Source organism: Brachycentrus maculatus, unplaced genomic scaffold (genome assembly GCF_059751285.1).
Source record: "Brachycentrus maculatus isolate JH-2025_06_01 unplaced genomic scaffold, ASM5975128v1 h1tg000537l, whole genome shotgun sequence".
Classification (NCBI taxonomy): Eukaryota; Metazoa; Arthropoda; class Insecta; order Trichoptera; family Brachycentridae; genus Brachycentrus; species Brachycentrus maculatus.
The window spans coordinates 327,836-340,986 of record NW_028281283.1 but is presented as its reverse complement, the minus strand read 5'-3'; the positions used below and the strand labels follow the sequence as shown (position 1 = coordinate 340,986).

The window sequence follows — 13,151 nt, the reverse complement described above, 5'->3', positions numbered from 1 at the left end:
ATCAATATTAAATATGAAACAGTTATTAAATTTATTGAATTTTCCAGCTTTTATGATAAACACAATGTCTTCCAATAGTAATAATTAAATTAAACAAAACTCCGAAGAAAATCTAAAGTCTTCCAAAGCTTTATTTTATATTAATCACATATCAAATTGATAATTATAATGTATAAAATAATGTACTTAAGTTTAAAATGTTTCAAATTAATTTATGAAATTTACTTGTCGAATAAAAAAGAATAAAAAGGTTGTAAAAAATAATTAAATACACTGGACTCGCAATTATCCGGGAATTCGATAAAAACCGGGTAATCTTCGCAAAAGAAAACTCGATGAATAAAACCCTAAAATGACGATGCACTCTCGAATTAGGTTACAGACCCGGATAATTGAGATTCTACTGTACTCACTCTGTAAATATTTTTTCTTATTTGTTTACAAACATATCGTTTGAAAGACTTTACATAAACGATTAATTCGTTCATTTTTAAAAACGAATTTTAAATTATTGATAAAACAGTTGTTTAATTTACCTTTCCTTATAATTATTTTTAACTTTAAAGATAGCGGGAGAATGAATAAATTCTTATTATTTGTTAATTTTATCGAAATGGTTTTCAGGTGTTAATGAATAGATTTATGGACTGAAAATAATTAATACGATTTTTTATTTTGTAATTCATCAAATTGAAAATTCTATCGATAGTAATCAATCATGTGGCCATCTGGTATCGTATATAAGCAATATGGAGTTCTATGAAATAACATAAGAGACACGCTAGACGCTAAAAAAACTTCGTCTTATTGAATAGTTTTTTAGTTCAGTCTAAGTGTTGTATTCTGAGAATAGTAATCCAACTGAGATTTAGATGGCAATGGCCGTATCTCTATTACCTGTTAATATTCAAGCCGACGCGATGCGCTGTTTAAGAACCCGAACGTTGTAAGAAAACAGAGGAATATTTAAAAAGCGACGCCATATTTATATTAAACAAACACGTTGTGCATACAAAGCCTGTAATGTATCGATCGACTGGCAATGCCAAAACAGCTGCGACAACATTTCCATATTATTTTCACTAAACTTGACACGTAGATGGCACTTTTAAAGAAAATGAGATCACGTTTAATATTGATAAATTCAATATTAGGATACAATTTTATATGTATATGGAATTAGCATTAATGAATATATTAAATAACGCCAAACATGCAATAAAACTTATGGCTTTTATTGCAAACTAGATTGCTCCATTAATTTTATGCAACAAGTATAAAAGACTTGTCAATAAATAAAATCATAAATAAAACTACCATATTGTGAGAAAAATCTAAACAAATGTATTTTACCGTGATGTCAGTAATGTATTCGAATATCAAAATTGTCTTTCTAGTTTTTTTGGTCTTCTACAGGCTTCCTCTTGCCTCCTTTTTTCATTATGTCTTCCGAAAAACCTTCTCACGTCGTCTATCCATGAACTTTTCGTGTTTTAGAACATCATGTATCCATGAATTTTTCGTGTTTTTGGGGTTCGCTTAGGCGAATAATATTGGTAATTAATTATATTTATTATATGTAAGTTTCATTAACGTATTATATTTATCAATAATAATAATAATGTTTAAGTGTATCCTTCGATTCTGTCACTCAGTCACGTTTGTATTAAGTGTTTTCCATTTAAAATTCATCTAGTAAATTTCCATAATTATCGCAGAATAATACAAACAAGATGCTCCAATCAGTGAATCACAAACACCGATACAGTGATTGCCTATTTTTCTATGCTATGAGTAGTATTTTTTTCTATTCTATCACCTATGAGATCAATCGATGCGATACTTATACATAGCCGGTACGCAATAAGAGTTTTATTATTGTTATCGTGTTTAATACTAGATAACATTGCAATTAAAATTGATTGAAGAGCGTCCAACTATGTATCCGTTTTTTTTACCAAATGAAATATGATTTAAAACATCAATCATCTCACTTAAATATTTTTCTTACAATTGTTTATCACGTCGGCGGTCTTTTACAAAGAAGCAATACATTTACGATTCATAATTTTTTTAGCAATGCATGGTACATTCTTTTTTGCATGTTTGCTCCACACTGTTGGAATTATGTATACTAAATTCCTACGCTAATGTTCAAAAGATTACAACAGATTTCTCAATTTAATTAGTTAATATCTTAAACTACTTTTACGTAGTATTACCTACCTATTTTTTTTTTTGAACAAATCTATGTATATAAATCAAAACGTTAATATTCGTTTTTTCAAAATCTTAAATCTCTCGAAGTTCTTCACATATTGTAAAATCGGTGAAAAACTTTCATGTTCTTTGTGTGTGCTTTCCCTTGGCTTTCCTTTTATTAAACCATACTGAACAACAGCAACATGAGGGCGGGTACAGGAAATACATAATAAAATACCGTTAGTAAAACAATAAGGCAAAATTATAAAAAAATATAACAAAATGTAAAAAAGCAATAGAAAGATATTTCAATTACGGATTAAGGAAAAAATCCCAAAAGCTCCCTACTGATTTAATTCTAATAATGTTTTATTTGAAGTGGGATCATTCTACTACAGAATATAATATAGAACAGTAGTCTGCAATTTGATAAGTGAGAAGAATCCATATAAAAATTTCTAACCTACAATTTTTACACGTGCGTTTTTATATATATAGCATCAATGATTGACAAGAAAATAGTAAGAAGTGTCAGTAAACATAAAAAAGATAAGGTAACCTACTGCGTGCTGTCAATAAAATTATCTTTACACCATAACAACGTCAAAGATCATCTCCTACAAAGTAGTCATATTTCTTATCTGTATTTACACATTTTTCTCATATACGGTACATGATTTTGATATAAATAATATGAGAAAACTTTCTTTTGATAATGCGTAGTATATTATATGATATAGCTTATAGTATAGTAAAACAAATATTTTTTATTGTAAATAATTTTCGGAGATCGAATTAAAACATTTCCATGGATTTCGTTGCTGCTTAAGATAATATTTTTTTATTTTATTTAGTATTAATATTATATTTTATATTTTGTATATTCAAAGCATTATTGACTTTGTGGTATAGTAATATAACACTGTCCTTATCATTCATCGTTCACTTTGTGAAATAGTCACGAGTTAGTGTTTATTAAAATGGTATTACACAAAGTGAACGATGAATGATAAGGAGAGTGTTTAATTAAAATTATACCCATTTTTTTAATCAATATAAATAACTTTGAGGTGAAGGAAGTTTATTTGATACGTAATAAATGTGACCGTCTCAATAGCACCAAAAATGCATCAAAACTATTTTCAATTAATGAATCTCTAGAACCTGGATGCAATCTCATTCAGCCTACTGTCCCGTCCTGTCTTTGGTTTAGGAAAATTTGGATGAACAAGAAAGATACATCCACCATTTGTCGAATGAGGATGGGATATTGCTGTACGAGAGAGCAGCTTGCGAGGATTGGTGTCTTTGACTCCCCCATTTGCGAGTGTCGTTTTGAAGAGGAAGACCTTAACCACATAATCTTTGTTTGCCCGATAAATGACCAAATGCCAACATTTTTCAAAACTCTGGCCCCGCTTATTCCCCTCCCTGCAGATATCCATCTCATCCTGGCGAGCAGGAACCCAATTATCTACAGATTTTTAGTTGTTTTTTTTTAATTGAATGGAATAAATTTATGGTTTAATAATAAGTCCATCATATTTTATAATTAAGTAACAATATTCAATTAACTTGACATTGGCAAAAGCAATATATTTCATATGCAACGCCATTATATATATTTTTTTAAAAACCTGGATGCAGTAACAAATAGAATATTGACTTACGAGTATCCCCTCTCCCACTCGAAGTTGTCCATGAGACTCCAGGGTGAGTAAGCCATGACGTTGCAGCCGTCTAGGTTAATGGCTTGAAGCATGGCGTGGATGTAATGTTGGTGATAAGAGGCCCTTCTGTGGTCTTCTAAGGCCCCGAAGTCGGAGAATCCATTCTCCGTTACCATCACCTTGGGGTTGTTGAAGCGGTCCTTGATCCAGTTCAGCAATTTGCGAAAACCCCAAGGAGCTACCTGAAAGGCCAATTCACAAGTCAGAGGGAAGTGTTTTTTAAACAATATTCAATATGATGTTGACTAAAAACTGTCGAGCTTAAAAACATATTTCTTTTACGTAAAATAATTCGAGGGGTATCTCAAATAAATCAAAAAGGTTTCAACTATTTAAAAATTATTTTAAAATACAAACATAATATAGAGATAGGAACTTGCTAGTGTATGTTCCTCAACGCGTAAAGTTATATCGGTAGTGTAAAGGCAAAGGGGTATATCTGTCTCAGACCAAATTTTACAGGAGAGCAAAAACAAACTTGTGAAATTAAATATTTTGTTCGGGTGGCAAAAACAAACTTGTGAAATTAATTAGACATTTTGTGGAACAAACCTAGAAAATGAAAAATTTGACAGATATATCCGTTTGCCATTACACTACCGATATATATACATATATGTATGTAGATGTTTCGAAATCGAAATAAATGTGGTTGCTTGATTATCATCAAAATGGTGAATGTTACACAGTTTTAAAAATGATCACTTAATCTAGGATATAACACTTGTAAATGGTTTTATTTTCGTTAAGATATATATTTTTTTCATTACAGAATTTTAACAATTAAAACATTGAAACTTTTTTTATTAGCAAATAAATCAAAATTGCGATCCCAAATTTAAAACAACACCTTTTACACGTGTTATTTACGCAAACAACACGTGTGTTAATATAAAATGAGTTTATTTATGCAAATTTAATCGCAAAAGAGTATTTTAATATTGAAAAGTACCTCTACATTATTTTAAATGAGTCAATATTTTAATGAAAAATAGTTTCTTCGAATCATTTCTCTAGTAAAAAAAAATAATAAAAAAAAATATAATATTTATATATATATATATATATATATATATATATATATATATATATATATATATATATATATATATATATATATATATATATATATATATATATATATATATATATATATATATATATATATATATATATATATATATATATATATATATATATATATATATATATATATATATATATATATATATATATATATATATATATATATATATATATATATATATATATATACGTGTATACATAAATAACTGTGTATATTATGTATACATGTTTTATAAAAGGATTTCAATTGCTAACATTTGATTGTTTTGTTTTGAAAACAATTGTGGAACAAAACACTTTTGTATAATTTCAGAATACACGTGTGTTGAAATAGATACACAATTTATTATTGACATTAATATCAAATCAATATAGCACATATACTTACGAACAATGTAAGAAACAGATTAAACGCTGTCCTAAATTAAAATCTTTAATTAATCTTTTATCTCGTCTCGTCTAACCAAAATTCTTATTGACCCACAAAATTGTCTGTTTATGAAACTCTCCAAAAACTCGGTAATCTACTTAAAACTTCGCTTTATTCAATTACCTAATCCTTAAAGAAAATTTTTCTCCTAATCTTTTAATTACATTTTCAGAAGTTGTCTTAATTATAATTTTATATTAAGAGCCCGAGTACCTACTTTTATGAAGAATAAAAAATGCTTTTGGGAAAAACATGTCTCTTTGTTAAAATACAGATTAAAAAATACACACCTACTCTTTTAACGTTACCGACAATATTCTCATTGCCAAAACTTAGTGAAGGATTATTTTAATATGCGTATATGATCTATGTACATTCTTAGTTACAATGAGACATGATTCATTCTGGTTTCCACAATAACATCAGTTGAAGATGGTGATATAAATAGAATAACTCTGGACATTGTCCAAAATCTATTTTATATATGTAACACATACGAGTTTGTCTACTTCACTTGTGATTTTAATTGAAACAATGATCATTATTTATTGCTCAACGACATCCCTTCTTATCGTCAATCAATCGTTCGTTCAAACGTAGTAGTATTGTCTTGTCCCGTTGTTACGAGGGACACTGGAAACAAAGATAATATAGGAAAGAAAAGCTCATAAAAGAAACGAAGCAGCCAACAATAATGTGTGTGTCTTAAAACAATTAAGTACCATACGGCAGCAGATTTTCATTAAAATCAATTTCCAAAACAATGTCAAATCTTTACGTTTTAATGTAACTAACCATAAGTTCGAAATATGCCAAGTTGGACAAAAAGTCCATTTTGGCAGGTTTCTGCATCAAAACGAAGATTTTAAATAAATATTTTTTTCATAAAAAATTATTTTATAAACCAAGTTTTATTGTGTCGAGTCGGGTTTTGTTTCCGAGGCTCGATTCATTTTCAACAGTTCGATTCCTATTCTTAAACACAAACCGCTTAGGCTTACCTAAAAATTAAATGAAATATATCCTTTTGTATATATAATAAAAAACAAATATACCTCTTTTTTTATAATAAAAAAAAGTGCATTGCTAATTCAAACGCTTTTTACAAATACAAAGTAAATCATTGAAAATTTCCTCTCCAAGTGTGCTTGTAGTCTCACTAACTCATTATGATCGACGAAAGGAAAAAATAGCATCGAAAAAGATTTTTTATACATTGTTTCCAATTATTTCTTATATTTTGCATAAAATGACTTCAAACGAGATCGATATGTCCACATATGGACTCCATCCAAGACTCATTGGGCTTTTGGGCATCGAATAAGGTAGGATTGTATATAAATTAGACCAAAATTAATGGCAACATGAAAACAAAATATTTAGTAAAAAAAAACACGACAAAAACCTTTTCTGTCCATAGAAAAAAAACGTCAGTGACCAATTCTAAATTGGTCTGCGAATACCCCACTGACCAAAAATTATATCGCCGTTTTGTTTGTTAGGTTTGTAAAGGGCAGGTCTCTGGATATCAATATGGCCAGGGGCGTGCATTCCATATAGGCAGAAAAGCAGTGCCTATTCTAACTTACCCGCCTGACTCATAAAAACGCTAAAAAAACCAGTATCCTACTTTACTAAGTAGTACCTAGCTTACCTTACTACCTACCTCTACTGCCTACCCTAGTAAGTAGTACCTAGCTTACCTTACTACTTACCTCTATTGCCTTCATTAATCAATTCTGGAAATGAATTTCAAATTTACATTATCTTAGAAAAACTGTAATTACCCTCAACCAATTAGAAGAAGCTCCGGACGGCCATGTTGGATCCTGATGTCGCTTGATTCCAAGATCGTTTTCGTGCGATGGCAGCTGCCCTACGGGGCCGTCACTCATCTGCAGCAGGTAGGAGGTATAGTGGTTGAGGCCGAAGTAATCCGCCGTGCCCTTGATGTACTGGATCTCCTCCTCCGTGAAGCGCGGAAGGCGGGACCGCGGATAGCCTTGCTTCCGGCTCTTCTCTTCGACCTTCGCTATCAGCAGGGGGGAATAATCTCCTTTCTCGGAGAAGATAGGATGAGCATACCAACCAGCCTGCAATGAGAATCATTCATAGACTAATTAAAAAAATATATCATTTTGATTTGGTATTCTTACTATCGCACTCCTGACTAATTGTCGTATCAGCATTTAATCAAATTTTACACAGGACCGTTTTTTTTTAGTTTGCGCTTATTACTGTTCATTTCATCTGGGCTCGGGAATAAATTTAACGATGTAAAGTAACTAAATAACTAACTAACCATCACGCCGCTTACCCGCAGGGGTAGGCAGAGAGAATAGAACGCCACACCACTCTCTGTTTTTGCAAACATTCTTCGCCTCTTCCAAGTTCATGCATCTCCTCATACATGCATCTTCTCGTACATACCATGTAAAGTAAATTTTCTTTAAATTTATTTTAACAGAAACTACGTAAATACTCGATACCAGTCAAACGGGAAAGATACAGATATAAGATTTAGTGAGCATATGTACGCTTAGAAAATCCAAGAAAAAATGATTTGAATAAAATTCTTCATAAGTGACAATTGCCCTCGTAACAGTGTTTGAGAATATTTATTTATTTATCAATTTCCTAAATTTTGTCATCGTAAAAGAAGATTTACGAATCATTTAAATGACACTCTTTAAATTATATTTCATACGAATTATCTAAAGATTAAGGTTTCATTAAAGATTAAGGTTTAAGGTTTCAAGAAGGTTTAAGGTTTCAAGAAGGTTTAAGGTTTAAAGATTAAGGTTTCATTAAAGGTTTCATTTTTTAATATTTTTTTGTGTAAGAGTTGTTCACTTTTTTACCACACGAAAAAAATACGTTTTATCCTTTTTTTCATTAAGGATTGTTTATCTTTATAAATATTGATTTGTTATTACTTTTTTATTAATAATGTGACTTTATTTCTCACTAAAATTACTGATTGTGCAATATAATTTTGCAAGAGCAAAATAAACAAAAATAAATCGTGAAATACTAAAAAAATATGAAATATTTCATGTGCACCTTTTTGTCATCTTTATATTTAGTTCGGAGATATATTTTGCTTCTTTCTCGTATCTTACATGGAATCTCCACAGTTAAAATAATATATGTACCATTTTTAACATCGCAATCAAAATTAGCGGTTAAAAAATATTACGAAATGATATTATAATCTATCTACATAGGTACATATATAATATTAACGATGCCGATGTCAAAACAAGAATTTCATATATTTTTTTATACATGTATCATCAGTCTAGCGTATCGTGATCATGAAAAATACAATGGGAGGCCCCATGAATGAAAAAATACATAATTTAGCTTCGTCAATTATGTACATACGGGACGCGCTAAATTGGTGCTTGTATGTAATTACTTTGTACGACATTTCACAGAAAAACTAGGCATACACTTAGTTTCCAGTCATATTCTTATGACAATATTATGAGTGAGTAATATTATAAGTATATTACATACCTTTAATAAATAGAATATATTATATTCGAAGAATATTTTTTTTAAAAAATCAAAATACTTGTGATATATGAAGGTGGAGACTGACCGGAGCATTTCGTCGTAACATAACCTCGTAACATCGCTCGCGGCGAGCATCACCGAGCATCCGAAACTATGGATGGAGCGCTCGGCTCGCTGTACTGACTGCCTGAATGCTCGCATCGTAACGTGTTACGTTACGACGAAATGCTCCGGTCAGTCTCCGCCTTAAGACGTATAAAAAACATAGAGACAAAAATATATAAAAAAAACATAGTAGGTAACAACAGAATAAAAATGTATTTTAAACATTTTAAGTGTAGTCAAATATTTGTTCACGATTCTGGATTTTCTCCAATTAGGAGTTATTTTTACATTTGAGATATCAAAAATGTAATAAGTGAAGAAAATCCAGATTTGGACACACTCAAAATTTTGTTAATAAAATAACTGGCCGAATTATAAGCTACATTAAAAAATTAAAATCACGTTTTCAGGCGTTTCTCAATATGTAAATATAATCTGGGGTTCAGGTCTTGCACAAATAATAGGGTCTCAGCTAAATAAAAGCTTTCCTCAATCCAACTCGGCTGGTTGTTGTGAACTCATAAGTACTATGTCACGAAATTGATCAATATACCAAGAGTTCCAAAAATTTGAGTAGTGTGGTAGTCAATCATGGGTGGAGTAGGTAAATGTTGGACGTTTGTAAAGTAATCACTTAACCAGTCTATGACAGGTGACAAGCTCTGTAAATACTCAGGCTTCCATATTCTTCTTCATCTATGTTGAGATGTATTTACTGCTTTCCAAATTTCTCATGTCATTTGTCGTTTTATTTCTATTAATGTCACGAGAATGTTGAGTGCAAATATTTTGCAACGATTGGCGTTTAGGTCTGATCCACACAGCTTGATTATTCAGCGGTTACATGACATAAAATGATATGATTTACGTAAATCATAAAATATGCAGACTGACAAATAATAACACAAATTATGCAATCGATGGCGAATTTCATTATATTTTATATGCACGTAAGCATTTTATATCATATATCTATTAATTTATGCTTGATTTATACTCCTGTCAACGAACTACACTTTCAATATATTGCCGACTATTGCGTATACTTATTGAGACAATATAGTCTTGAGTACTGACAATATCCCCATGAGCCATGTTGCCCACCACTATTGCTGCACTATTGCCGGTATGGCCGCGTGTTGCCGAGTATTGCTGTATTTCGCCCATGACATATGTACACTGGAATACTCCGGCAATATGATGTTTCTTTCCTGTTCTCTTTTTGTAGAACGACACAAGTAATCGTCTCTAGGATTACTTTGTCATATCACAGATGATATAAAAATACCCGTGTATTTAAATACAACGTTGTTTAAAAGTTTAAAAGTAATGTTATATAACCTTAGGAGATTGAAGATTTTGAATAAACGAACATTTACTAATTTATTTATATAGATAAAAAAAATATATAAAAGTATTTATTTGCGATTTTTTAATGATATTCTAGAATTGCTTTTGTCATAGTATATGTACATTAAAATTAATTTAATTTACATAGACATATTCAATTACAAATTATGAATATAATGGGTTGCAGCGATACAAGATTAATGACCTTCCAGTTTAGAGTTTTTATCAGTCGTTGTCATATATTTACAATGTAATTAGATAGATGTCTCACGTGATCACAAAATAACACAATGGTCTGTTATGTCTAAACATTAAAAATACGAATTCTGCCCATCCAAACTGAAAAATGTTATCAATTTTGTACGTATGAATGTAAAACTCTAATTTAATTACTAATTTGCAAACGAAGAGACACTTATTATGAAATTTTGAGTATCAAAAATATATCATAAACTTAAAATATGAATCATATGTACTTATATACATATGCCATATACAGTAAAACCCCCTATAACGTTGAGATATCTACCGTGTTATCGGAGGAAACGTTACAGGGGGTTAATGGTTTTATTAAATTGTATTTTAATTCTATAGACTCATTTCAGTGATTTCCGATGACTAAAATTAAAATTTCAAGTTTCTAAAAATTAACACCCTAAAACGTTTCCTCCGATAATGCGGTACCTATCTCAACGTTATATGGGGGTTTACTGTACTTGTAGGTTTATTGTGTCATCTTTAAAATCTCTTCATATTTCATAAATGTAACGAATTGATGTTATTGTTACGTCTAGTAATTAGTAATGCTCATTAGTAACATCGATCCATCTTAAAGTAACACTTAATTACTTTAAAAGCATTTCGAGCATAATCTATACGATTATGATTATCGTTTCTTATACATGTAGCTATAAATTTATTTATTTATTGATTTGGCGTTTAATTTGTAGAACTCCATTTTAATTTATGTATTAATTTTAAATCAAACACAGATTTTTTGAGTCTACTAAGTTGTATTTTATTAACAAAAAACACATAATTCATTCGTTTGATTATGCCCTAACAAGGCGAAACAATTGTCACAATATAATTTTTTATGTGTTTTTTGTTAATAAAATACAACTTAGTAGACTCAAAAAATCTGTGTTTGATTTAAAATTAATACGTAAACTAAATTTATTTATTTATGTACTTAAACTTCGTTTAGTATTACAAAATAAATGTACATTGGCGTGTTTATGGCCAAGAAGTAGTATGTTCCAATCAACCACAAGCAGACTAGTGATGCTAACTAACTAACTAACCATCACGCCGCTTCCCCGCGGGGGTAGGCAGAGAGAATCGAACGCCACACCACTCTGTCTTCGCAAACATTTTTTGCTCTAAGACTAGTGATGCTGCTCAAAAATTTCAGCCTTATCCAATCCTTCGATGCCCTCGACAAAAAAATATTTAAATTACAATTGCAATACGATTAAACTTGTAATTATATTATTTTTGACATCTCATCAAAGATGAAGAAGAATATGGAAGTCTGGGCATCTACGGGGCTGACGACCGTCATAGGCTGGTTTAAGTGATCACTTTACACACGTGTAACATTCACCAATTCTACCCATTATTGACAACTACACTACTCAAATTCTTGGAAGTTCTTTATATATATGAACCAATTTTGAAACATTGTTCTTGAATCACTAGATCTTCACTAGAGACATCTATTGGTGAGATGAAAAGATGCTTTTTATTGAGCAGAAACTCTTTTATTAGTATGTGAGGTCCGAATCCTGTAAATGTAAATCAGCTCCGTAAATGCCCAGAATTCCATATTCTTCTTCATCTTTGATGAGATGTCAAAAAAATAATATGAAAAATGCTCCTATAATTGGAGGTAATCCAGATTTGTGAACAAGTATTTGGACACACTCAAAATGTTGTAAGTAATTATATCATTAAATATTAAGTGTTCTGTAAATTGATGAAACCAAGGAAGGCAAAAGAAGTCGGATCAGGTAAGAAGATGAGGGGAGAGAGGAAGAGGGAACCAAGGAAGAATGATATGACGGGCAAATAGGGTTCCAATCATGATAATAATGTTCCAGGAGTTTCTTTGTTTCAAGGTCATCACAGATAGTGCATTTTTCATATGAAGAGGTAATTCATTACATAGTCTAACCGTTTTGACAGAAAAGTTGTTCAAAAAAATATTGAACACGATTTGAAAATCGAGTGGGTGTTATTGCAAATGACTGAATCAATTAATGTAATCGAATTACTGATAAGGTTGTACTAACGTGCGATTGCAAATAAAGTTCCGCTGCATGTTTGTCCACTTGCGTGTCTGTGTTCGGTTCTGCCCAATTGGAATCCAAAGTAATTCCTACTTGTCCTGAAATAAAATAAAATAGGTTTAAATAAAACCCGTCTGGCTGATAAATTAAGATTGATCGGCATAATAGAAATGATTCTCTTCAATTCGTGATGATACGGCTACTTCGTACGAGCGTGTTCTCATTTAGGTGCAATAAATATCGTGATATTAAACACACAATGACAGGCATCTTTATTAAAACCTCTATTCTGTTGTTTTACATATCTCGCGGACAAACATTATAAATTATTAACATAGATACAATGAAAGTAAACAAAGTTGTTTGTATAGCGGGCCCTACGTGCTTAGATAATACACACATTGGTAGGAACACCTGAATGTAAATTAATACATT

At 30.6% G+C, this 13,151-nt stretch overlaps 1 protein-coding gene across 3 annotated transcripts in view; it reads right to left on the bottom strand.

Annotated features, from left to right (window-relative positions):
* Nucleotides 1-13,151, bottom strand: part of LOC148301593 (myrosinase 1-like) — a 37,813-nt gene that overhangs the window by 2,966 nt on the left and 21,696 nt on the right. For all 3 annotated transcript variants that reach the window (XM_088273055.1, XM_088273054.1, XM_088273056.1), the window contains exons 5-7: nucleotides 12,720-12,814; nucleotides 7,236-7,541; nucleotides 3,873-4,114 (exon numbers count right to left, since the gene is read on the bottom strand). In XM_088273055.1, coding sequence (XP_088129181.1) covers nucleotides 3,873-4,114; nucleotides 7,236-7,541; nucleotides 12,720-12,814 — 643 coding nt within the window. The remainder of the gene's footprint in view (nucleotides 1-3,872; nucleotides 4,115-7,235; nucleotides 7,542-12,719; nucleotides 12,815-13,151) is intronic.